The 27,095-nt window shown below is 44.4% G+C and overlaps 1 protein-coding gene across 4 annotated transcripts in view; it reads left to right on the top strand.

Moving 5' to 3' along the window:
- LOC147106636 (protein phosphatase 1 regulatory subunit 12A-like) overlaps positions 1–27,095 on the top strand; it is a 305,116-nt gene that overhangs the window by 247,517 nt on the left and 30,504 nt on the right. For 3 of the 4 annotated variants that reach the window (XM_086007660.1, XM_086007657.1, XM_086007656.1), the window contains 8 exons: positions 4,088–4,228; positions 5,087–5,245; positions 8,971–9,069; positions 13,099–13,189; positions 13,639–13,797; positions 15,531–15,669; positions 17,961–18,088; positions 24,613–24,672. In XM_086007660.1, coding sequence (XP_085863786.1) covers positions 4,088–4,228; positions 5,087–5,245; positions 8,971–9,069; positions 13,099–13,189; positions 13,639–13,797; positions 15,531–15,669; positions 17,961–18,088; positions 24,613–24,672 — 976 coding nt within the window. The remainder of the gene's footprint in view (positions 1–4,087; positions 4,229–5,086; positions 5,246–8,970; positions 9,070–13,098; positions 13,190–13,638; positions 13,798–15,530; positions 15,670–17,960; positions 18,089–24,612; positions 24,673–27,095) is intronic. The other variant, XM_086007658.1, reaches the window with a different exon arrangement.

The following is a 27,095-nucleotide window of genomic DNA, read 5'->3' as shown; positions in this document are numbered from 1 at the left end:
GAGCTTCTTGAGTGTTGATGGAGCTGCACTCATTCAGGCAAGTGGAGAGTATTCCATCACACCCCTGACTTGTGCCTTGTAGATGGTGGAAAAACTTTGGGGAGTCCGGAGGTGAGTCACTCACTCCAGAATACCTAGCCTCTGACTTGCCCTTGTTGCCACTGTATTGATGTGGCTGGTCCAGTTAATTTTCTGGTATATGGTGATCCCCAGGATATTGATGGTGGGGGATTTGATGATGGTAATGCCATTGAAAGTCAGGGGGAGGTGGTTAGACTCTCGCTGGAGATGGTCATTGCCTGGCATTTTTGTGGTGCGAATGTTACTTGCCACTTATCAGCCCAAGCCTGAATGTCGTCCAGGTCTTGTTGCAGGTGGGCACGGACTGCTTCATTATTTGAGGAGTTACAAATGGAACTGAACACTGTGCAATCATCAGCGACCATCCCCACTTCTGACCTTATGATGGAGGGAAGGTCATTGATGAAGCAGCTGAAGATGGTGCCCTGTGGAACTATTACCTTATCCCTCTTTGTGTGGAAAAGGTGCCTCCAGACATCAGTCCTGAACTTACCTTTTACTGGTTAGTATGTATGTACTCTTGTTCTTCTGTTGTGATTTAATTGGAAATGATGCTCATTATTAACTTTTTCTAGTCAAAAGTACCTTGAAATCTCCCCCCTCGTTGCCTCTTTTTTCAAGGATGAAGTCTAAAGTTTTTTTTAACCTTTCCTTGTAATTCAGTACCCTGACGGGGTTTAGGCTTGTGGGCCTTCTCTGCAGGGTTTGGATGTTTTCCGTGTTCCTCGGTGATCAAAACTGAATGCAATATTCAAGGCACAGCCTGACCAGAGCAGTTTCAGCAGGACGGTCTAAGACTTTGGCAATGTAGTTAAACGACCTGTTTATTTTGTTAACTGCTGTTCTGCAGTGACTGAATATGATTAATATTGACACAATAGCAAAATACTGCGGATGCTGGCAATCTGAAACAACAACAGAACATTCTGGAAACACTCAGCAGGTCAGGCAGCATCGTGGAGAGAGAAACAGAGTTAACGTTTCAGGTCGTGGACCCTTCGTCAGAACTGGAAAAAAGTTGAAGAAGTAACAGATATTTAAGCAAGTGTGGGGCAGGGAAAGGGGAGGAAAGAACAAAGGAAAGGTCTGTGGTAGGATAGAAGGCAGGAGAGATTGAAAGACGAAAGGGATGATATTGGAAGGCAAAAGGAGATGGTAATGGGACAAGTTAAGAAACAAAAGATGACTCTAGATGTGGTGTAAATGACAATGGCAGAATAATCAGCAGCTGCCATGTGAGAGAGAAAAGAAAACATGGGGGCCGAGGTCATGATCTGAAATTGTTGAACTCGATGTTGAGTCCGGAAGGCTGTAAAGTGCCCAATCGAAAGATGAGGTGCTGTTCCTCGAGCTTACGCTGAGCTTCATTGGAACAGTGTAAGAGACCGAGGACGGAGAGGTCAGAGTGGGAGTGGAGCGGAGAATTAAAGTGACAGGCGACCGGAAGCTCGGGGTCACCCTTACGGACTGAACGGAGGTGTTCCGCAAAGCGGTCACCCAATCTGTGTGTGATCTCCCCAGTGTAGAGGAGACCGCATCGTGAGCAGCGAATACAGTATACTAAATTGTAAGAAGTACAAGTAAATCACTGTTTCACCTGGAAGGAGTGTTTGGGGCCCTGGACAGTGGGAAGGGTGGAGGTGAAAGGGCAGGTGTTGCATCTGATTAATGTTGAGTCTACTACCACTCCCAGATCTCATTCAACATCTCCCCCAGCTAGTTCAGCATTATTCATTTAAGTAATTATGTCTCAATTTTTTACTTCCAGTGTTTAAGATCTTTGTGTTAAATTGAAGGTTACATAGTTTACCCCATAGTTCCTGCGCTTTAGTGAGGAGACACGGCTGCCAAATGTCCTGTTTGTCCACAAGCCCAACATAGATTTGGAATGTCATGGTGTGTGACCTAACCCCTAACTGATTCTAAAGCAGAAGATGCTCGATGGAGCCTGAGCATGAACTGAATGTTCTATTTTCGCATCCCATTTTGAACTCTGTCCACAGCAACAACCTTTGAAGCTGGTAACAATGAGATGATATCTCTTCAGCCATATTTCAATAGTCACGCTCAACATCATTCTATGGTTGTAACTTTTGTTTACCTTTCTAATAGTTTCTCCCAGAACTGCATCCAATGGTTGTTTGAGCGCTCTCTCGTTAAACTGGCCCCAAAAGACTAGCAGCAGCTGCACGTTTTTAAAGCTCATTTCAAAAATGTTCTCCTCACCTAGAGCTAAATTATACAGTTTTTAAATTATACAGCTCAAAACCAAATGCTTCTGCAGAATATATCTGTTAAAGTTAAGCCTACAAAGCTTTTCACACTCTATTCTGTCTCCACCTCCCATCCCTCTCTGTCTCCAATATATACGGAGAAAGGCACTATTGTTGTTCTCACATATTGTTTCCAGACCATCATTTACATCTACAGTTTTCGTGGTGAACTCCCCTCCTTTTCTAAAGACTGGAGGTATACCAGAGAGTAGTACTTTGCATTCCCTGCCTCTGAGTTTTGAGACACTTCTGTTGTTTCTGTATTAGACAGACTCAGCTGTCCATCAGTCAGGTCCTAACCTCTCATAACCTGTTCATTTAACATTCCTCCGGGTAAAATAAAGAAAAAGCGTGCATTTATATGGCACTTCATCATATCCTCAGGACATCCCAGGGCACTTTTCAATCAAGGATTTACTTTTGAAGTTCAGTCGCTCTTGGTACATAGGTGAATGCAGCAGCCAATTTGCACACAACAAGGTCTCACAAACAGCAAGTGAATGAACGACTAGATGATCCGTTTTTTTAGTGATGTTGCTTGAGGGAGGAATGTTGGCCAGTGCGTATCTTTGAATGGTGGCATGCAATGTTTTTTTTACTTCCACTCCATTATCATTATATATGTTGATATTAATCCAGATCTCTCTCACTGTTACGCTCAGTAACTCTACCCCCGCCCCCTCAGCTAGTGCCCTATGTTGCTGACTATCTCTAATGATGCTGTTCCAGCTCCTCCTCAATATCAGCCTCTCCCACCTGATGCCCTATTAGTATGTTTTATTAAATATTTTTTTCCAGTTCAATTTTTATTGATGTAACCGATACAGTGACATTAACACATTGAGAACAAAGCAGTGAATGTGATAACTGGTGTTGGCTGTAATGTGAATATCCACATTACATCTTCCAGTCATTAAAGTTCTAATGCTTTGGTAAAAATGTTGTTAACGCCGAGGTTTGCTATTTACTGCTGTGATGTATTTAGGGGAAAGACATCAGGTGCCTGTTTACCCAACGGGCAGGTCTGACATTGGATGTTATTCAGAAACCGCCCTTGTGGTGGGTGTTTGCCGCATATCATCTGCCTGCCTGCCTTTCACCCTAGTTGTGTTACCGTCCTGTAACATACTTCAACCATTCATACAGTGTTGGAGTTTCATTGCTATCCATATGTAGTACTTATAGAGTTCACTTGCTACTTAGCGATGAGTCTGCTGTACTGTGTGTGATAATGTATTTAATTTCAGCACATTACTGTAAGTGCCCCACCCAGTGATTATCCCTTTGCTCTGCATTAACTGTGTCTTTGTCTTTATTGAAATTTGTCTTTATTCTGCATGTCAGTCTGTGTTTACTGTATGTATTATCTTGTGCATTTGCTGTATATATCAGCCCATGCAGTAACTGTGTCTGTCCATGTAGTTATTGTACATGCACGTATATGCTCTGTGTGTCTCAATCTATTTCTTTACTGTGCTTAGCAGTCTTTGTATGTGTAGCATGCCCTTCCTGTCCGTCCGAATATATGGAACCTGCCAGTCTGTGTACCTCCAAGTGTCAGTTTGTGTGTGCGCAGACTGACCTTCCATGTATATACCACCTGTCAGTCTATGTATAACAGGCCTGTGCTTCTGTTCTTGTGGACTTTCTCCGTATGTACGACCTGTGAGTTCATGTATTTATTATGCTGTTCTCTTCCTGCATGTTTGTATACTGTTCTGCCGCTTCACTAGTCACTTCTACCTGAGAGCGATAGGCCGCAGTTATAGTGCACAAGACTTCAGAGCTCGTTCCAGAACAATTTCAAGTGCGGTCTCAAGCCATAAAGTTACTAACTCTGATTCTGCTTCTACCAACGTCGTCATATTTAGAAGGTACTGATCATATTGTCGAAATTTTTTACTGTGTGTCAGATGTACTACTGCATTGTGAGCAGGCCATGCTGCTTGAATTAGCATTGGCTTGGATTCCCAGTCAAATCCCTTCTCGGTGACAGCGGGCTAAAATCGGTCAGTAATTTGGGGAGGAGGAAATCACCCTTTTGTAATCACCCTGTTCGATATTCTTATGATCCAGTGGTTGGGAACAATCATATCTTGCTGGGTGGTACACTCTGAGCATTAGCTGAAATATAAGAGCCAGCAGAGTTCATAGCTTTGGACACTGGCCTTTGCTCAGAGTCTGGTGGATCATTCTGTGCTACATAATGAGGTGACGGTTGAATCATTTGTCTGTTGCAAAATTGTACAAAGGAGGGCTTTGGGATTGCAGGAATGATCCAGAGGTTGTTTTGTGACGCGGGTCGTTTTTTTTGAAAGCTGCTATTTTTCAGCCTTGACCTGGAGGAAATAAAACCCAGAGGCAAATCCTTTTGCTACCAAGAGAGAACCACTTTAACAGGATAAGAGTCAGACGAGAGAGAGAGAGGAGATGGTGAGATCAATGTGTTAACATCCATGTCAAGGAGATTTGTGTCTAGGATTGAACTTGACTAAGAAGTTCAAGCAGGACAAGCAACTGGTGCATTGTTTCCTACCAGGCTCCTGCCAGTCTGTGCTGGATTGAGCCTAGGTCTCAGGGGTGAAAGGGCAGTGTCTAACCCATTGCACCAGCCAGCCATTCATTTCCAATTTCCCATTTGGTTTGATTGATAGCTCTGTGCTCTTTATCTGATGTGCTCCCTGTCTGATTTTTCCAAATAATTCTCTTTTGTCCATATACTTTTCTTGCAGCTCGTCCTTTGGAAGGAGACAGGAGGGTTTTGCCAGCAGTTCCACCCCAGGGTCCGTCACTACGCTCTCCAGCACAAGCTCCTTCTCCAACCCTGCCGGTAGCCGGGGCCTGACCACGGGCATCTCAGCAACATCTACAGCTGGCAGTTACACAAGCCGGTAAGACTGCCTCAGCGCTATGTTAATGTCATCCTTTCCCTTTCTGCAGTCTGGTAGTTAAGGTTCCCGTGACCCCTGGAGAAGTTGCCCCACTCTTGCCCTGTGTCTGATTGTAGTTTCCCATCATCAGGGTTAACATTGAGACTTAGTTTTACTAGAATTTACACCAAACTCTTCTCTCTCTCTACCTCTCCCATCTCTGTCTCTCTTTCTCTCTCACTCTTCCTTGCTCTCTCTCCCATTCTTTCTGTCTTTCTTTTCTTTCTTTCTGTCTCTCTTTCTGTCTTCCCTTCTTTCTTTCGACATGATGCAGAACTGATTGGAAAAATCCATAACTCAGACTGTGTAGCCTTTGATGGGCGGGGGGGGGGGCAGCAGGTGGCATGTAATGGTGGAGTTAGAATGTGACATCTTTCCAAGATACCAGTTAGTTGAAAGCTAGTGATAACTAGATTCAGAAGGATTTAAGTGAGCAGATGCACTGCAACATGAAAAGGTGTAAAATAATTAATAGGGAAGCAAGAAATTGAAAGAAGTATGTGTTAAATTGAGCAGTGGTACAGCATGTGGAACAGGAAAGAAATGTGGGGATAGTAGATTAATTTATGGGGCAGAATTTGCGGTCGGTATGACGGCATGATCTCAGAGTACGCCGTCATACCGCCTTTGAAATGGACAGCAAGTTTGGGATTTCCAGCATGCGCTGAATCACGAAATTGAGATCTGTCAAGTTCAGACTTGACAGATCACCCACTCCGACTTTGAAATCATAATTGCTGGCGCAGAGTTGGGCTAGTTGCCCACCAACTGCCCAGCAAGTACTTATGAAAATTTTATGAAAACAGGCGCAGGAGCCTGTTGGCACAGTGTAAGGTGATACCTTTTGGAAATCCAAGTATATATTTCATTTTAAAAGCTTAAACTACAAGCCAGTCTTTCAGAAGTACCATCAGGTGGGTGGTGGTCTAAGTGAGGCTGCTATCTTTGAGATTCTGAGGCTGGAAATGGAACCTGCCCTATTACCTTAAGTTGGCTTACAACAGTCTTGGTTAGTTATTACTTTCAATGCTATATGGAGGTAGGTGGAAGTGATAGAACATCATATTTATGCACCTCACCTCAGAAAACACAGGCAATAACAGCCCCTATCAGAGTAGAAAACATTTCCAAAAATATCATCGTAAATAGTGTTTTAAATCGAATAAATCCGGAGTTGTTTTACAGTTGAATGCTGTAAGGCCAATGTAGAGCATTTACGCTCGAGTATTCAATTGAGATGAGCAGCACAGCAAGTGTGGAATATGACTTTTGTGCCATTCCACTGCAGCCTGGCATATATCCTCTGTTTTTATTTTTGGATGCGAATAGAAAGTTGCTGCGTTTAATTGAATGTTGTAAACATTTACATATGACCCATAGGATTATTACAGTTATATTTATTGTCCATGAAAAGTAATATGATTTTTTTTGTTCCCCAGATTTGGAAGTTGTTTCCCTAAGTTATTGTCAAATAAAGAACTGTCTTCCAATAGATTTTTGAAGCAAGCATTATTCTCAGGAAAAATAAAATGTAGATGACTTACAAAATAACACTGCATTCTGCAGACACCCAGACCCCAAAATCACAAAGTTTAGTATATTTTCGAAGTACTGAAGTTTAAATGGAGAATAATAGCGGGTGATCCTGTTTGCTGATTGGAGCACCAACCCACGTGATCCCAGGTACGCTTACACACGCGGTGCGCCCCGGGATCCGTGGGCCACTAAGCTGCGCTCAACGCCGCAGCATCTGACGGCAACTTCTCGAAGGAGAGTTCCCAGCAGGTAAGTGCGCATTTGGTTCGGATGCTGGTGGCATAATCTTTAGTTACACCGCCAACCACAAAATCCGGGCCTACAAAACCATCAGGACTGTGCTGAGCTGCAGTAGCCGGAATATATAAGGCTGAGGATACAATGGCCCAGAAATTCGGGTCAGGGGCTTCCCGCAGGTGCAAGCCCCCGACCTGCACTTACCTTGCGCGCCGGCCGTTGTGCTGTGGGCCCCCGTGGAATTCCGATCCTGGGCCTCCTCCAACTGCCGGCGCGCAGTGCTTGCATATCCCTGGGGCGCAGTTAGTTTGATGCGTCCCCTGGGATCATGTGGGCCATGGAGAGCCAATGGTAGTAGGGAATGCTTCATTCATAAGTTTGACAGGAAAACCTGTCAAACCTATAAATACTATAAGCCCCAAAACATCACTAAATCTTCAAATAATTTTTTTTTTAAATCACATTTTTAAAATAAATTATAAATTACATGAAATAACTATTTTAAACTAATTTAAATTTTTGAAAAAATTAATTACATTTTCTAACGGGGCTAAAAATAAACTTACCTTTCATTAATTAAAGTATTTAAAAATAATAAACCTGTGGAAAAAATGTTTTAATTTTAATTAATTCACCACTTACCTTGTAAAAAGCAGGCCTTGCGCCTGCTTTTTAAAAGTGTAACTCCTGGAGACTTACCCTCCCGGGAAAACCTGCAAAAAAAACGTAAGTTCAATGCGCACGCGCTGCCTCTCCTGCGCACGCGTTCCACCTCTGAACCCCTTCTTTCGGGGGAACGGATGTGCAGGTTTCCCGTGCATGCGCAGTGCATGCACGAAACCGGCACTGCCATTGGGCCTACGGGTGAGTACCCCGCGCGTACTCACCCGTGGAGACCCAAATTTCTGGGCCAATATCAGAGTAACAGAGTACAAATCATGTATCGTGTCTGTATAAAGGGAGTACTGTGTGCACTTCTAATCGTGGTAACGGTTTTATGACTTGAAAATTTGGACTATTCAGCTTCAATATCAGTAATAGGGAACCGCATCGAGGTGTTTGAAATAAAACAGGTAGAAAAGATAACGGGACTCTGAACAAAACTGGTAAGGATACAAGGGGCTGGTAGTTCAAACTAGCAAAAGGAAAATTTAGGATGAATGTTAGGAAATGCTTTCAGCAAAGAGTGATTAAACATGGAATGGACTTCCAGGTAGGGTAGTGGATGCAAAAGTCCTGTAATCATTTAAGGAACTAAGGAATTAGAAGACGTGATTACAATTGCCTTTTTGAGAGGTTACAGAGGCAGGCAGCAAAGATGATTGCAATATCAGGAGTTTAGATCGTGAGCAGAGTACCAAGTGCTCTGTGATTTTGCAGCTGTAAATATTGCCGTCAAATTTTTCCCCTACCATTTTCCTAAAAGAGCAAATTTTGAGGTGTTTCAGTTGAAAGTTGCAAAGAAAATTGATAATTTATTAAGACAAATTAAGCTGAATATGGTGGAGGGTTCAAATACTAAGGGCCACAGGTTAAAAAAAATAGTTCATTAGCAGTAAGAACAGAATCCAGTTTAATATAATAGTTTTGTAGAATAAATTACGAGGGAAGGCCATTACTATAACTGGGCTTAAGAAACAATCGACCATGTTTCTGGAGTGAAGGAGCCAAAATTGGCTGGATTATCCTGATTTAATTGGTTTGCTGCTTGGAGCCTCACTTAGTTATACTTTGCTCTGGACCTTAATTCAGAAGAAGACGTTAACACTTTGTTAACAGGATGATATTGTGCAGATCACAGCAGTGGTAGCGTGTGTCATGGAAATTTGATCAAGGACCTGAAGTGGCTCGTTGTACATGGTGTAAGAGGAGACTCATTTCACAAGTCTTACTTTGTTCCTTCACACCCTCAGCTCCCTGACTCGAAACCAAGCTGGAAATGGAGCGGAGAAAGAGAGCAATCCTACCACGCAAGGCATTGGTTATGGCACTGAGAACCGTGAGCGACGCAGGTACCAGCTGCAAGTGAAATGCTCGAATGATGCAGTGAGCTTGATAATGAGCCATGTGCTCAAACATGGCTGCTTTGAATATACTGACTGCCACTCCTTTCTGCACTCAATTGTTTAACAGTTATAGTTTTGCTGAAACAAAGGATTTTGATTGATATTAACATGTATGCTATCAGCAGAATCCCTTTAAGAATAGAGCTGTGGTGGCTTTAAGGCTCCTTCCTGACATGAGTTTAGCCAGTCTCAACTCAGTTCTGTATGGGCATGGACTCCCAGCATAAAATTGCTTCTACATTGCACTAATTGGTATCATGTTGGCCTGTGTTACTCACCTGAAGAACTGCTCCTTAACACTTGGTGAATCACTTGGCATTGGCATGGAATCTCTAAAGCTTTTGACAGCATCTAGCACTATGCACTTCTAACCATGTTTCCAGCATATTTGTCATCTGACCAACACTATGTTCTGGTTATCTACTTTTTTCTCAAATCACATTGTGTGTGCTCTAATTGATGCTTCATCCTCTTTCATTAATTCAAAAGTTACTCGAGGCTCTGCTCTCGCAATCCATTCCTTCCCCTTATCAAGGACTACTTACCATCCATCCCTATCTGCTCTCTTATTGATGATGCCACTCTACTTGATGAACTTCCTTCAGGTTGCATGCACTCAGTGCTCACAAACTCCAGTTTTCTTTCAGTGCAATGGCTGAACACTTCAGCGGTTCAAAAAGAAGGCCCACCACAACCTTCTCAGGGCAACTAGGGATGGGCAATAAATGTTGGCCTTGCCATTGCTGCCCACATCCCAAGAATTTTTTTAAACTGCAACATTGGAAGTAGGGTTTTCATCTTACGTCAAAAAGAAAAAAAATACCTATTTAATATTATATACAGTTTTTCACTACCAAACTTCAAAATGGAGACGAGAGCCCAATTGCTTGTGAGAAATCAACCTGGATATTTGATCTGTAAGTTAGTTAAGGTACAGAGGCTTTGTTCTAGGTGCTAATCAAAGTATACATAGCCAAAACATTAATAGAGATGGGACAGCTAGAAAATGTTGAAAACATGCTCATTAATATGGAACCAAACATCAACTGTTGTGTCTTTGGGCTTGATAGATTGACATATTTATTTAGAGGCCTTTGAGTCTGGAATGCATAGGAAACATGTTTCATTATCAAGGAATCTGTGAAATACCAATTCAACTTCAACAATTTGCTTTTATGTTACACCTCTAATGTAGAAAAGCATCCCACGCCATTTTAGAAGCGCAGTCAGTCGATAATTGACACCAAGCCAAAGATGAGCGATGAAGTGGCTTTTAAGGAGGATCTTAAAGGTGGATAGAGAGGTGGAGAGGTTTAGGGAGGGAACTTCAGAGCATGTGCATGGTGAGGTAAAGGATATTCATCCAAAAGTTTTGTAGATTACAGACTAAGAAATATACTCCGCAGAGGATATGTTAAACCCTCATGGACTGATTCTCTGTTTATTATTTAAGTAGTGCACTAGTTTCTTGCTGCTCCAGTGTTATCTCACTTACAAACCTATTTGATTATTTGGCCTGAATGTCAGGTCTGACTGTGTGTTATTTAGCATCTTTCAGAGAAGACAGAAGAATACCATAGGGTGGCTAATCTCCAGTGTGATCCACCACAATTCAGGGGGAATTAGGCATGTGGTACGCTATCCCATGCACAGCAAGTATAAATGCAGGTTTCAGTCCATCAGAGATTTGGCTTGCTGATGCAAACTGCCTCTGCCATGAGCACAAGACAAAAGAGTTGCAAAAAAGCTCTGTAATAACCACACCTTAATTTCAGTTCTTGAAAGACAGTTTCTTCATGTCTCTTGTAAGTCTAATCAACAGCTTCCATCTCTAGCCTTAGATAACTCCATCCTTAGTTCTTAGAACATAAGAAATAGGAGCAGGAGTAGGCCATTCGGCCCTTCGAGTCTGCTCCGCCATTCAATGAGATCATGGCTGATCATCTGCCTCAATTCCATTCACCGGCCTTCTCGCCATATCCCTTGATGCCCTTACTAGTCAGAAATCTATTGACTTCTGTTTTGAATATACCCAATGACTGAGCCTCCACAGCCCTCTGGGGTAGAGAATTCCAAAGATTCACCACCCTCTATGTGAAGCAATTTCTTCTCATCTCAGTCCTGAATGGCCTACCCTTTATCCTGAGGTTGTGGCCCCTGGTTCTAGACTCCCCAGCCAAGGGAAACATTCTCCCAGCATCCACCCTATCAAGCCCTGTAATATCAAGCGTCTTCATCTATGCACATTCTTGACCTTGCTATCTGCTCTAACTGGAATGAACTCCCACATCTTCATTGCAAAAACTCTCCAAGAAGCTCAGTTTCCTCTTTTGTGCTAAGCATTTCTTTCCTTTAACAGCTAACTTTCTAGAAAGTCCAATTGATCAGACTCTTAACACCTTTCTCAAACAATTGGACAGGATACAAACAAAAGCTTATCATCTAAAACTTGATCCCTCTCTCACCTTCAATCTATCTCTTCGTTAAATCTGTCTTGCCTCCATTTCATTGATGCTACAGTAGTTATTGCTCTTCAAAAGTGATGCGGAGCCTAAAAGAATATCTATGGAAGACCCATGCATTTCATAACATTGACCTGTACTCTGCATCTAACTGACCTATTCCTAGCCCAGGAGAATTTAATGGGACAATGTAATGGAATGTCATCCTGCATCTAAGCATTGCTATATCTGTCTGTAAGTGTTTGATGGGACAAGAGAGAGGGAACTTCACTCTGCATCCAACCCAAGGTGTAAAGTTTCTAACCTTGATGACTATAGATTTACTAAGACAGAGTAAGTGTAAATTTTGGAAGTTGTGTTTTAAATCACAGCACGATGACCCCAATTTTCCTCTGCCTCCCTCAGTTCACTTTAGTGTAAATCGGGCAGTGCTGCACTTTTCACAAGCTCCCACTTCGATCTCAGCAAAACCTGACCATATTTTTGGGCTCAGATCATTTAAATGGTGCGGGTGATTTAGTGACAGGATTACCGCCTGGGAATCGGTGTGCATACTAGATTAGGGAAGGGGAGTTTTACACTGCTGTAAAAGTACACATTGCTGGTGGTTTATAGAGCCTCCAGACCCACAGTGGAGCACAACTGTACTGCAGAAGGTTAACGAGCAAAACTTGCCTGAGATGTCGTGAGGCTGCTGGAACTCCGTTACAAATCCTCCAATCTGAAGGGGCAGCCCCACCACCTCCAGCACCCGCTTTCCATGTGTGTCTGATGGGCAAAAGACTGAGTAAATGATGCAGGAAATATTATGTTGCCACTAGTGTATGGTTTGGATTCAATTTAAGTGCTCTCCTGTTTCAGGTGGGAATAGCACATTGTACATAAAAGGGGTAAAGTCCCAGTACACTAGGTCTCTGGCCCCTTTTCCTCTCCCTACTGCCTGAAAACAGGCAGACATACGGGGCATTGGGTTGAGGAAAAAATGCCCCACTGTATCGATGACTGCCACAATTCAGTTCTTAAAACAACTGCATGGTGTGAGCTGAGCGTATGGGGTAGCTTTTTGTCTTTATTACCTGGGTGGTAATTGGACAGGTGGATTGCCCGCACTTTCTAGAACCCACCAGGTTCCCATCCCATTGAAAACCAGACGCATTCTATAAAGGGCATGCAGATTACTGCCCAGTTAGTGAAGATGAAAATTTACCCCTTTATCTTTCATTACATTACAAAGGACCAATTTTATACGTTTTTTTTCTAATGCGAGTGTCACATTTTTTTGCACTGTTCTGATACCTTCCTTTGGATAGGGCATGACTTGGGGGTGGGCTGGGTGGGAGGTGGTGCATGAACAGTAAAATGGATGGAGAGAAGCTACATGAAGAATGGAGAGCTCAAGCCCAGGGTTCCTTTCCCCTGCCTAATAATGTCCACCTCGTGTGCAGTGCGCTATTGGCTCTTGCACCTGCTGATTTTAGAATTATTGTTATCTGCCATGTTTCACCGTTTCCAGATCCTACCTCACCCCAGTTCGTGACGAGGAAGCTGAAGCGCAGCGGAAGGCGCGCTCGCGACACGCCCGCCAGTCTCGCAGATCCACACAGGTGAGCACGAGAGAGTTCAGCTTCAGTTCCAACATTGCTAAAGGTTCCATTTCCCTTCGCACCATTTTCACCTGTACTGCTATTGAGTGACTGGTCTGGAAATTTCTAAAATGCAAGTCAGCTGCCAAAATGCATGATTTTTAAAACCGAAGCCCATTTTTCCACTTAAAAAATTTAATTGATGGACCTAAATATTAGATATGGAGTCTGTGCTTTCCATGTGGAATACAAAAAAAATGGAGCAGCAGCATCAACAGAGCAGAGACTCGTTCATGGATGTCCTCAATGGTGGTTTGTATGGCGTTTCTCAGATGTAGGAAATGGTGCGTGTTCAGCCACACCTCACCGCGCACCACACCGTTCCATACCGTGCATCCCAGTGCTCCTCGGTACATATTGTGCTGCTCCTTACCAAGTAGCTCCTGTTTATTCCTCATTTTTTGGTGCAGGGTGTCACACTGACAGACCTACAAGAGGCTGAGAAAACAATTGGACTGCACCGGGAGAAGAAAGCTGCGGAACAAGAGAAAGACAAAGAGAAAGAGAAGGAAGCAGAAACTAAAGACATGGTGTCAAAGTACAGATACAGCAGGACCAGTCAGGATGAGGTAAGAGTAATAAGACCAGATGGCTGGATACATGTACGGTGTACTAAAGTTCTCCTGAAACCCTTATCCATGTCTTTGTTACCTCTAGACTTGACTATTCCAATACTCACCTGGCCGGTCTCCCATCTTCCACGCTCCATAAACTTGAACTCGTCCAAAACTCTGCTGCCTGCACCCTAACTCGCACCAAGTCCTGCTCACCCATCACCCTAACTCGCACCAAGTCCTGCTCACCCATCACCCTAACTCGCACCAAGTCCTGCTCACCCATCACCCTTGTGCTCACTGACCTACATTGGCTCCTGGTCCGGTAACGCCTCAATTTTCAAATTCTCATTATTGTTTTCAATTCCCTCCATGGCCTCGCCCCTCCCTATCTCTCTAACCTCCTCCAGCCCTACAACCCTCCAAGATCTGTGCTCCTCTGGTTCTGGCCTCTTGCGCATCCCCGATTTTAATCGCTCCACCATTCCTTCAGCTGCCTTGGCCCAAAGATCTGGAATTCCCTCCTTAAACCTCTCTGCCTCTCTACCCCTCTCTCCTCCTTTAAGACGCTCCTTAAAACCTAACCCCTCCCCTGTCATATTATCTCCTTATGTGGCTCGGTGTCAATTCTTTTTTGATAATGCTCCTGTGATCAACCTAGGGACGTTTTACTGAGTTAAAGAAGCTATATAAATGCAAGTTTTTGTTGCTGTTGTTGATGCTACGTTATTCCTTCTGTAATGATTTAAGATTACAACAGGTCATCATCTCCTGTGGGTTTGCTATGGAGAATTAAGTTTGAAAAAAATGTTTGACTGTTTTCTTGTAACTGTGTCTCTGCTGAATTCCTACTCTCTCTTTCTCCTGTTTTATCTTGCACATTTCCTTTCATAGTCATCTCTGTAGATCTCTATCTCTGACACTGCCCTGTAATTCTGTCCTTCACTGTCTCTTTTACAGGTTTCCCATACTCATGCTCTCTTTCTCTGTGTATGGATATCTCTTTTACTGAATCCTTTGAGAAATATTGGAAGGATAGTTAAAGGAAATGAAGTAGATTATATGAATGAAGTGGTTTATATGTGTCCCAATGGATAGAGAAATCTTAAAGTTAGTGCTAGGCCATTTCAGAGTGAAATTGGGAAGCACTTTTTCATGCGCAGTTAGTGGAAATCTGGAACTCTCTTCCCCAAAAGGCTGTGGATGCTGGTTCTATTGAAATTTTCAAGACTGAGATCGATAGGGTTTTGTGAGGTGAGGGTATCAAGGAGCATGGATCATAGGCGGGTAAATAGAGTTCAAGTGCCGATCAGCCTTGATCTGATTGAATGGCGGAACAGCTAGAGGGGTTCAGTGGCCAACTCCTGCTCCTATGGTTTTCCAGAAGATTTTGAAACAACCTGGGATTTGAATTCTCAAAGCTTTATTTCAAACAAGTTTCACATTGAAAATGTTAACAACTGTTTCTTTTCTACGAGAAACCGCTCAATTCTATCTTTTTTCCTCTGTCTCTAGAGCTTGATCCTCATCTCTCTCTTGCGCACTCACTCCAGTCTGTCACTTTTCATCTTTTGCTGCATGTGCACTCTTTTTGTCTCTGTGCTTACTCTTTTTTTTTCTCTTGCTCTTGTCCATTAGCTGTGTCTCGCATTCTCTGCCTTTGGTGTTCTTATTTGGAAATGCAGACCATGCCTCCAAACGCTAATCATTAATCACTTAGTTACCCACTATGCTCCTGCCCAATACAGGAGAAGAACTGGCGGTCGAGATTAGCCAACCTACAGAAAGCAGATCTGCTGGGCCTCACCTCCTATTCCACAGATTCCACTCGTTCCAACGTTCCAGCCTACACCTGCCTCAACGCTGTACAGCCGATGGACAACAAAGGTATCTCCAAACCTTTCAAGTGTTCATTGCCTACTTGATACTTCTTAAAAACTTGTAACACCAAACTGTTTCATTAAATTGGCATCGCCATAGCATTTTAGAGCAGTAGAGAGAAACCAACCTTGATCAGACCTTGCTATTCAGCACAGTGGGTTAAAGCAGCACCTGGTGTGGTCTCAGCTGTACAGACCAGGTCCCTGAGTCAACTTCTGGTCTGTGTTGTTGGCCGATCTCAGCCAGGGCAACAGTGGGAGTGTTACAAGCATTCGCCCTCGGTTCCTCTGGGCTGCTGAATATGATCCAGTGATCCCTGCTGGAAAGTGCTCGCATGTGGGCATTGCATGAGGACAAAATCGGGCTCAACGTCTGATGCCCGCCATGATTAAATAGTCCAGCAATACATGAAGAATGACCACTTGGGTGAAGTACTGGCAGGTGCCTAATACTTTTGGAGCCGTACCCCAGTGAGATTCAGCACCTTCAGAAAGGGAGGGAAGAGAGTTGGATTTAAAAAAATATCTGCTCCATCTCCTGCAGAATTTTCACAATACTGAAGGCCATTCATTCTCATTAAAAACAGACTGTTCAGTCTTAAAACACCTTCAGACCTGAGAATCATGAAGTTCGGAGCAGGGGAAGGCCTTTTGGCCAATCAAAACTGCTCTATCCAGAGTCCATGTAGAATTATCCCATCTCTGAATCACCCATGCTGGATATTATAGAATAGAACTAGATATGAAGAGGCATGTAGTGTTCCATGACTAAAGGGTTAAGGTGTGTCATTGGGGTTTTAATAATTTGATTGCACTCCTCAATGCCCCAGACAATTTATTCAGTGAGTATTGAGGCATACGGACCAGAAAAACCCAGTTTGAGTCCCCAGCCTGAACTGAGTTAGTTGGTCTCAGCACAGACAGTAATAGAGGTGCTATAATTGGCCTCAACCCCGCCGGATTAGAGGGAAAAATCAAGCAGTAATTCTGCTCCTGATTACTATCCATTGACTCCTGCTGGAAAGTGTGTGGTTGGATGTCGGTTGAGAAATAAGATCAGGCTCAGCTGTGATGTTCCCCATAGTGGAATAGCCTGTCGACACTCACTGTCAAGGTTCACACATGAAGGTTGACCACTTGGTCAGAGCACCAGAGGATACCCGTGCATCTGCACCCCAGCAAGAGTCTTTGTGCTAATGGGCCACAAAGCAACTAGCGCCCGGGTGCGGTGCCGCCCACTCCTCCCGCGAAATTCAGCAGGAGGTTAGCGGCGGCGCTAACCGGTAGTGCCCCACGGCGCTGCACCACCAGCGATGACGTCATCGGCGTGCACAGCGCCCTGCTCGCGCCCTGGCCGCGATCTTCGGGAGCGCCCCCTGACTTACTGCTGGACGCTGTGTCCGATGGGGTCAGGGGGGCCTACCTGCGGCCGGGGAGGCACTATTTAAAGGTGAGGTGCGAGGCGGCCATTTTTGTCGCTGGCCGCCTGCCAGCACCTACCTGTGCTCCCCTCCAGTGGAGTGCCGGCTGCGCTCCAAGAGCTCGGCACTTCTCTTGAGTGCCGGGCTCTTTTGCCAGCACTCCCGATCCCCGGGGGCCCAGCCAGGCCCCGGGTCGCACTGCACAAGGCCCCTCCCCTTTAAGAAGGGGAGGAAGGCCTGTAATACCGTGGTGCGACATGCTGCAGCACATGGCGTTAAGGCATATAGCACCGTGATATTCCCTCGCAGTGCCCCAAGAGGGATGCGGGGCGCTTCCAGTAGTGCCCCACATCCCTCTTGGGGCGCTACCACTCAATTTCTGTCGCGGAGGCGCTAATTTTTCCGGGGCTCTGCGAAGTTAGCATTTGGGGCGCTACTCAATTTTTAGCCCTTTATCTTTGGGTGCTGACTAATGTCGCTGAATTTCACTTTTGTCCGAGGTGGGCTGAGTCTGGCTTCTAGGTGCTGCATGTCACCTCTGGGTGCTGTTTGTGGGTGCTGAGTGTTGTATCTGGGTTCTGCCAATCATTGTTGGGTGCTGCTTTGTTTCTGGGTGCTGGGTGCTGCTGCTTTGTTTCTGGGTGTCATTAGGTGCTGCTTTTCTTGGGATCCTGATTGTTGCCACACAGGGTGTGGTTTACCTCTAGGGCTGAGTGCCATTGCTGGGTGCTGTTTCTCTCCGGTTGGTGCAGACTGTTTGTAGCTGGGGGCTGAGTGTCGACACTGGGTGCTGTGTCTCTCTGGGCGGTCTGTGTCTCGCCGCTGGATGCTGGGCCGTTCTTGAATGGTTAATCACAATTTGGAATCTCTCCCGCAGAATTGGAGAAAGCTAAAGAGGAAGAGAAGGAATCGGATGACTCATCGTTCAGAAAATCTGGTACGAGGGACCGGAGACGGCCGAGGGGGAAACGAAGATCCACAGGTGTGCATTCCGTATCACAAGATGTAAGTATTCTGAGTACTCGAGAGAATTTTAGGTCAGTTCAGGTGCCCTGTTCAAAGACGGGGCCTCTTCAACAGAACGACCGCTAACAATCAAACCACTACAAGTATTTCTCTCTTTTCAATACAAGCTTGAATTCTGTGGTGTTAAATTTCTGTGGTGTAGTGGGGATAGTTGGTAAATAAAGCGCCCTAGAGTATACCTGTAACTGGGGTATTGAATAAATTTTTAAATTAATTAAAGGAGTAAGTCATGGCAGGAGAGTTCAGACCCGTGTTCTGCTCCTCTTGCTCCATGTGGGAAGTCAGGGATGCTGCCAGTGTCCCTGACGACCATGTGTGCGGGAAATGCATCCAGCTGCAGCTACTTGTAGACCGCATTGCGGCGCTCGAGCTGCGGGTGGATGAATTTTAGAGCATGCGCGATGCTGAGAGGCTCGTGGATAGCACGTTTAGCGAGTTGTTCACGCCTCAGGGTAGGGCAGCACAGGGGGTGACCATCAGGCGGAGCAACAAAGGCAGGCAGGTAGTGCAGGGAACCCCTGCGGACATCCCCCTTTCAAACAAGTATACCGCTTTGGATACTGTTGAGGGGGATGACTCACCAGGGGAAGGCAGCAGCAGCCAACTTCCTGGCACTGGGGGTGCTCCTGCTGCCCAGGAAGGGGGGAAAAAGAGTGGGAGAGCAATAGTGGTAGGGGATTCTATAGTAAGGGGAACAGATAGGTGTTTCTGTGGCCGTAGACGTGAATCCAGGATGGTTTGTTACCTCCCTGGTGCCAGGGTCAAGGATGTCACTGAGCGGCTGCAGGGCATTCTGGAGGGGGAGGGTGAACAGCCAGTGGTCGTGGTCCACATTGGTACCAACGACATAGGTAAAAAGAGGGATGAGGTCCTGCAGCAAGAATTTAGGGAGCTAGGTGAAGGATTAAAGAGCAGGACCTCAAGGGTTGTAATCTCTGGATTACTCCCGGTGCCACGTGCTAGTGAGTATAGGAATAGGAAGATAGAACAGATGAATGCGTGGCTAAAGGGATGGTGCAGGGGGGAGGGCTTTAGTTTCCTGGATCACTGGGTCTGCTTCTGGGAAAGGTGGGACTTGTACAAGTCGGACGGTTTACACCTGAACCAGAGGGGAACCAATATCCTTGCGGGGAGGTTTGCTAGCACTGCTGGGGGGGGTTTAAACTAACTTGGCAGGGGGATGGGGTACAGAGTGGAGCTATAGTAGGGGGTGATTTACAGCCAAATACAGAGGGAAAAACAAGTCAGCTGGGAAGGCAGAGCAAATATGTGAAGGCAAAAGAGAATATGGCAGGGCTGGAAGGCATTTATTTTAATGCAAGGAGTCTTGCAAATAAGGTGGATGAACTGAAGTTGTTGTTGAACACATGGGAGTACGATATTGTTGCTATCACGGAGACATGGTTGAGGGAGGGTCAGGACTGGCAGCTCAATATTCCGGGGTATAGAATCTTCAGGCGAGACAGAGGGGGGTGTAAAAGGGGAGGGGGTGTTGCAATATTAATTAAGGAGTCAATTACTGCAGTAAGGAGGGATGATATATTAGCGGGTTCCTCTAATGAGGCCATATGGGTAGAACTTAAAAACAAAAAGGGGGCAAGCACTTTGCTGGGAGTGTACTATAGGCCCCCAAACAGTCAGGGGGAGATAGAGGAACAGATATGTAGGCAAATCTCAGAAAAGTGCGAAAATAATAGGGTAATAATAGTGGGGGATTTCAACTTCCCCAATATAAATTGAGATAGTCAGAGTGTGAAAGGCTTAGAGGGTGCAGAATTCTTAAAGTGCATCCAGGAGAGCTTTTTGAGCCAACATGTAGAAAGTCCTACAAGAGAGGGGGCGGTACTGGACCTAATTCTGGGGAATGTAGCCGGGCAAGTGGTGGAAGCGTCAGTAGGAGAGCATTTTGGCGACAGTGACCATAATTCGGTGAGATTTAAGGTGGTCATGGAAAAAGACAAAGACGGCCCGGAAATAAGGGTTCTAAATTGGGGGAGGGCCGATTTTAATATGATAAGGCAGGATCTGGCCAAAGTGGACTGGGAGCAGCTACTTATAGGAAAATCCACATCAAAACAGTGGGAGACTTTCAGAAGGGAAATAGAGAGAGTACAACGCCAACATGTTCCTGTAAAGGTCAAGGGTGGGACCAACAAGCAAAGGGAACCTTGGATGACAAGGGATATACAAAAATGCAGTAGGAAAAAAAGGGGGGCTTTTGGCAGTTACAAAAGACTAAAGACGGAGGAAGCCCTAGAGGAGTATAAAAAGTGCAGGGGCATACTTAAAAAAGAAATTAGGAGGGCGAGGAGGGGCCATGAAATAACACTGGCGAGCAAAATAAAGGAAAATCCTAAGATGTTTTATAAGTATATTAAGGGCAAGAGGATAACCAGGGAAAGGGTAGGGCCCATTAGGGACCAAAGTGGCAATCTGTGTGTAGAGCCAGATGATGTAGGCGGGGTTTTAAATGAATTTTTTACATCTGTGTTCACTATGGAGAAAGACGATGCAGACATAGAAATCGGGCAAGGGGACTGTGACATACTTGAACATATTAGCATCGGGAGGGAGGAGGTGCTAGCGGTTTTAGCAGGCCAAAAAGTGGATAAATCCCCAGGCCCGGACGAGATGTATCCCAGGCTGCTGTGGGAGGCAAAGGAGGAGATTGCAGGGGCTCTGACACAAATTTTCAGAACCTCTGGCCACAGGGGATGTACCAGAGGACTGGAGAACAGCTAACGTAGTACCATTATTCAAGAAGGGTAGCAGGGATAAACCAGGGAATTACAGGCCAGTGAGCCTAACATCTGTGGTAGGGAAATTATTGGAAAAAATTCTGAGGGACAAAATTAGTCTCCACTTGGAGAGGCAAGGATTAATCAGGGATAGTCAGCATGGCTTTGTCAAGGGTAAATCATGTCTGACAAATCTGATTGAATTTTTCGAGGGGGTGACTAGTGGGGTGGATGAGGGAAATGCTGTGGATGTGGTTTACATGGACTTCAGTAAAGCTTTTGACAAAGTCCCGCATAGGAGACTGGTCAAGAAGGTAAGAGCCCATGGGATCCAGGGTGCCTTGGCGCGTTGGATCCTAAACTGGCTGAGTGGCAGGAGGCAGAGGGTGATGGTCGAAGGTTGCTTTTGTGACTGGAAGCCTGTGTCCAGTGGGGTACCTCAGGGATCGGTGCTGGGTCCCTTGTTGTTTGTGATCTACATAAATGACTTGGATGAGAATGTAAAAGGTATGATCAGTAAGTTCGCAGATGACACGAAAATTGGTGGGGTGGTAAATTGCGAGGAGGAAAGCCTCAGGCTACAGGACGATATAAACGGGTTGGTCAGATGGGCGGAAAAGTGGCAAATGGAATTTAACCCTGAAAAGTGCGAGGTGATGCATTTTGGACGGACAAATAAGGTAAGGGAATACATAATGAGTGGTAGGACCCTAGGAAGTACAGAGGGTCAGAGGGACCTTGGTGTACATGTACATAGATCCCTGAAGGCAGCGGAACAGGTAGATAAGGTGGTTAAAAAGGCATATGGGATACTTGCCTTCATTAGCCGAGGCATGGAATATAAGAGCAGGGAGGTTATGATGGAGCTGTACAAAACGCTGGTGAGGCCACAGCTGGAGTACTGTGTGCAGTTCTGGTCGCCTCACTATAGGAAGGATGTGATTGCTTTGGAGAGGGTGCAGAGAAGATTCACCAGGATGTTACCTGGGATGGAGCGCCTCAGCTATGAAGAGAGGCTGGACAGGCTGGGGTTGTTTTCTTTGGAGCAAAGAAGGCTGAGGGGGGACCTGATTGAGGTGTACAAAATGATGAGGGGCATAGATAGGGTAGATAAAGAGGAACTTTTCCCCTTAGTAGGGGGGTCAATAACAAGGGGGCATAGATTCAGGGTAAGGGGCAGGAGATTTAGAGGGGATTTGAGGAGGAACTTTTTCACCCAGAGGGTGGTTGTAATGTGGAACTCAATGCCTGAAAGGGTGGTAGAGGCAGGAACCCTCACAACATTCAAGAAGCATTTGGATGAGCACTTGAAATGCCATTGCATACAAGGCTATGGACCAAATGCTGGAAAATGGGATTAGACTGGACAGGGATGGATGGGCGGCGCGGACACGATGGGCCGACGGGCCTCTTTCTGTGCTGTAAAACTCTATGACTCTATGACTGCAGTTCTTTACACTGTAATTAATCATACTCTATTTTATATCTGATTTTGTTACTATTTCCACTTAAACTAATTATGGTATCATCTCTGGTGGTGGCTGGGAGGAGTTACTGAGCCTGAGAATGTGAGGGAGTTGGATTAACGTCAGTGGAGAAATGGTCAGTAAAGGAGGCTGGCGGCTGGGAACATTTGAAGAAGTATTTTGTGGGCTTCATTATAAAGAGTGCTCAGTGAGGAGGGAAAGAACGAGAATGGCCAACACCGTTTAAATTGATGGTGAATACATAGAATACTTTGAACGGTGATGGTAGTATTGATGCTGTAGATGTTTTTTGGGGCATCTGTGCGTTTCTACTTGAACATCCTGAGGTTGAGAAGCTGATCGGATTCATACCTTAGTCACTAATGGGGACCGCAGTCACACAGATGGATGTTCATTTGTGCTGTAAAATAAGATGTGAAGACCTTGTTGATTGTACATAGGTTCTGAGACTCAAATATTGCTAAGAGGTGGGTAAACAGACGAATCAAAAGCAAGGTAAGCGGCTAGCAAACCGCCAATGACAATCTACTAAATACTAATGAAAACAGCCAAACCTGAATGGCCAGTCAAGGGAACCTGCCAATTCGAAAAGGAAAATAAAGGTGAACCAATCAAATCACTCAAAACATTTTTTGTTAGTCATTGAAATTTCTAATATCCAAAATATGGTTTTGAACAAAATAAAAATATTTAAAATTACATATTTCACAATAACATAGTTAAATTTACCCAGCTTTTAAAACCTATAGGGTCAACTTGCCTCAGCTGGTAGCAGTCGCTTCTGAGTCAGAAGGTTATGCGTTCAAGTCCCACAAGCACTTGAGCATATAATCTTAAGTGCAACACCGAGGGAGTGCTGCATTATCAGAAATGCCATTTTTTAGATGAGATGTTAAATGGAGGCTCTGTTTGCCTGTTCATAAGAACATAAGAAATGGGAGCTGGAGTAGGCCATTTGGCCCTTCGAGCCTGCTCTGCCATTCATCAAGATCATGGCTGATCTTCTACCTCAACTCCACTTTCTCGCACTATCCCCATATCCCTTAATTCCCTTCGTTTCCAAAAATTTATCGACCTCTGTCTTGAATATACTCAATGACATAACAATGACAATTCCTGGTGTTCTGGCTAACATTTCTCCCTCAACCAGCATTACCAAAAGCAGATCTTCTGGTCAATCATTAATTTCCTATTTATGCACAAATTGTCTGCCACGTTTGCCTACCTAACAACAGGGACCACTTCAAAAGTAATCCGCTACTTGAGGCATTTTGGGATACCCTGAGGACTTCTTTAGATTCTATATAAATGCAAGTTATTTTTATTTTCTCTGTTTGTCTTTACCTGAAGGCCTCAGCTTCTCCCAAACACCTGGCATTGGACTGTTTCTTTGCCCAGAGCTGTAATTCTGTTAGCTGAAGGCAGATTCGATAGTCTGAGCAGTAGTGTGTATAATTGCTCAGGGTGCATCAGTAACACTTACTGAGCTGAACAGATGCAATGCTTCTCTTCAGTTTCTTCACATCTTTTTGGCTATTTTTCAAAATTATTGAAGGAAATCTGGAGTGAAATTTCAAAAGTTTTATTCAGATAATGCTTATATTAAGTTTTTTCTTTAAAAAAGAGGTGGTTTGTGTGAGAGAGGGGAAAAAAATCCATTTCAAACATGACTGACTTTACTAATTACACATCTGTTGTAGTTTTTGTTTGTGTTCAAATTATAAACACAACTTTTGTCCCAGCCATGGAGCTCTTTCACTTCTGGCTGGGCAAGCATTACTCACTTCACTCATAAACTGAAGTGAGCAAAGATTGCCTGGACAAATGAGCTCGTAAAAGATTCCATGGCACTATTTCGAAGAAGAGCAAGGGAGTTATCCCCGGTGTCCTGGCCAATATTTATCCCTCAACCAACATAACAAAAACAGATTTTCTGGTCATTATCACATTGCTGTTTGTAGGAGCTTGCTGTGCGCAAATTGACTGCCACATTTCCTACATTACAACAGTGACTACACTTCAAAAAATACGTCATTGGCTGTAAAGCGCTTTTGGACGTCCTAAGGCTGTGAAAGGCGCTATATAAGTGCAAGTCTTTCATTCGATGGGTGGAACAAGAATTGACTGGCCGGCCAATGCTCGCCCTTACCCTGTGCCTGAAACTCTGGTGTAGTCCACGTAATCTAGTTCTGAGGTCTGGAAATGGACTGCGATCCACCACTTGAGAACACTTCTTCCAGGCAGTTTTAATGTTTACAAAACTGCTCTCTCCATCCAGGATGACAATGACCAGGATCACTCAGATGGCGAGGAAGTGGTGGGATCACAGAAGAGACAGGTATGGATCAGGCACCCATCGTGGCTGCCCAACTCTTTAGTACAAGGCTAACATAAAATGACTGACGCAGCTATGTGTGGGAGGGTCGTCTGATGTCTTAGTGCTCTGTAAGGAGAAGGGTCTGGGTGTATTCAATGGTCTCTTTCACCTTTTTCATCTCTGTCTGTCTATCTGCCCAGCCTCCCTCCCCGGTCTCTCTCCCTTTGTCTGTTTCTCTCTCTATCTTTCTCTCTTTTTGTCTTTGTCTTTGTATTTTAATTTTTTTCCTCTATCTCCCAGTCTCCCTCATCCCAATGCTCTTTTTCTCTTATCCCTATCACTCCCTGTCTTTCTCCCTCATGCATTGTGGTTTCTCTGTCTCTGTTTCTCTCTCTCTGTCTCTGGCTTGTTTGGCCTTGAGCTCTCACTTTCTAACTCGGCCTTTTGCTTTCCTGACTCATGCATCACTTTTTTCCACATTGGATGTGAGGTTCTACCTCAGCTGCTGTACTTTTGTGAAGTCAGGCTCTTTGTTGCTTTTTCCCCACATTCAGTGCTGTTGGGCTTTTGATCTTGGTCTCCCTTTCCTGTGCTAACTCTTCAGATTCCTCTCCAGAGTCACACGAAAGCTGTTGGCCACCTGCCCACACCTAGTCCTTTCTTCCTGTGTTCTGTGCATGCTGACTCCACGCCTGATAAAATATCCTTACAATGAATCAGCATGGAGCAAGGCTGCAGAACATTTATACTAAAAAAAAATCCCAAGCAGCTACATGGAGGCATTAGCGAAAACAGACACTGAGCCAAAGAAGGAGATATTAGGAGGGGTGACCTTGGGTAAAGACGTGTATTTGAAGGAATGTCTTGCAGGAGAAGAGGGTAGTGGAGGGATTTAGGGAGTGAATTCCAGAGTGGGGCCTAGATGGCCACCAATGGTAGGACAAAGGTGTAATGATCAGTAACATGTCATTCTAGAATGGTACACTAGGTGGAGCTGTATATTGCTGTATGTTTAAATACTGGACTACCCACGATGCACTAGGCTACCCACAAGGCAGTAGTCAAGATGGATGCCTCTGCAGGATGCTGTACAAGTCCACATGCTAAATAAATGACTAAGCTCTAAGCTAGCTGTTCATAATAAGAATGTCTATTTATTTATGAACATAACATGGTACCAGGATTGGTAAAATCTGCTGAATATTGTGAAATGCGACATGGAGAATTTGAAGCCACCGAAGGGTTTGAAACTCACGGGGAATGTCGACTGCAATTGGCGGACTTTCAAACAACAATTCGAACTCTACATTGCTGCCATCGGGTTCGGTACGAAGCCAGCCGCAAGAAAAATAGCGTTGCTGCTTACGGTTGCAGGCCCACAGGCGATAGAGGTATTTAATACATTTATATTTGATCAAGAGGAGAACAGAGAAAAATTAGAAGATGTGCTAAAGAAGTTTGATACACATTGTTCTCCCAAAAAGAACGAAACCTATGAGAGGTACGTGTTCCATTCAAGGACACAGCAGCAAAATGAGACTTTTGATAGCTTTGTGACTGATCTAAAACTGAAAGCACAGACATGTAATTTCTCTGAGCTGAAATCATCCATGATTCGTGACCAGATTGTGTTTGGTATTCATGATAAAAAGGTCAGGGAACGTCTGTTGAAAGAAACCGAACTAACATTGGAAAATGCTGTGAAAATATGCCAAGCCAGTGAGCTAGCTCAAAAGCACGCGAAGACTTTCAGTGAAATGAATAATAATGCGATTGTAGTAAGTGACAGTGCTGCTGTCGGTGCTGTGTCCTACAAGGGGAAGAAACATGGGCAGAACAGAAATGAAAAGCAATCGGAGGGAGGAATTTTTAATTGTAAACGCTGTGGTTACAAACACCAGTCACGAAAATGCCCAGCGTTTGGAAAAATGTGCACAAAATGTTATGGAAAGAATCACTTTGCCAAACAATGCTTTTCAAAAGTAAAAACAAAGAAAGGGCAACAAGTCAATATAATTGAGGACACTGATTTAAGTGAGACATTTTTTGTACGAATGGTGTCATGTGACAATATCAAAAAGGATACAGAAAATGTGCAGCCTTCAGGAATGGACAATGCTGAACATAAAATTAATGCAGTAAAAGAGGACAAATGGATGATGCCACTGCAAGTAAATGGAGCATTAGTTACATTGAAACTAGACACTGGGGCAAAAGCAAACTTAATCAGTATGAGTGACATTAAAAACATGAAAGAAAAGCCCAAAATACAGAAAATGTCAGTACTAATGAAGGACTATAATGGACAGAAAATAGATAGCTTATGTGTATGCAGACTTAAAGTGACGGTCAAAGACAAAGTGCATCATCTCATGTTTTCTGTTGTGGCTGAAGGACTTGATTCACTACTAGGTGACAAAGCTTGTGAGGACTTAGAACTGGTC

Source organism: Somniosus microcephalus, chromosome 15, assembly GCF_052327205.1.
Source record: "Somniosus microcephalus isolate GS21.2 chromosome 15, FLI_Smic_1.0, whole genome shotgun sequence".
Taxonomy (NCBI): Eukaryota; Metazoa; Chordata; class Chondrichthyes; order Squaliformes; family Somniosidae; genus Somniosus; species Somniosus microcephalus.
This window is presented reverse-complemented; position numbering and strand designations above follow the sequence as displayed.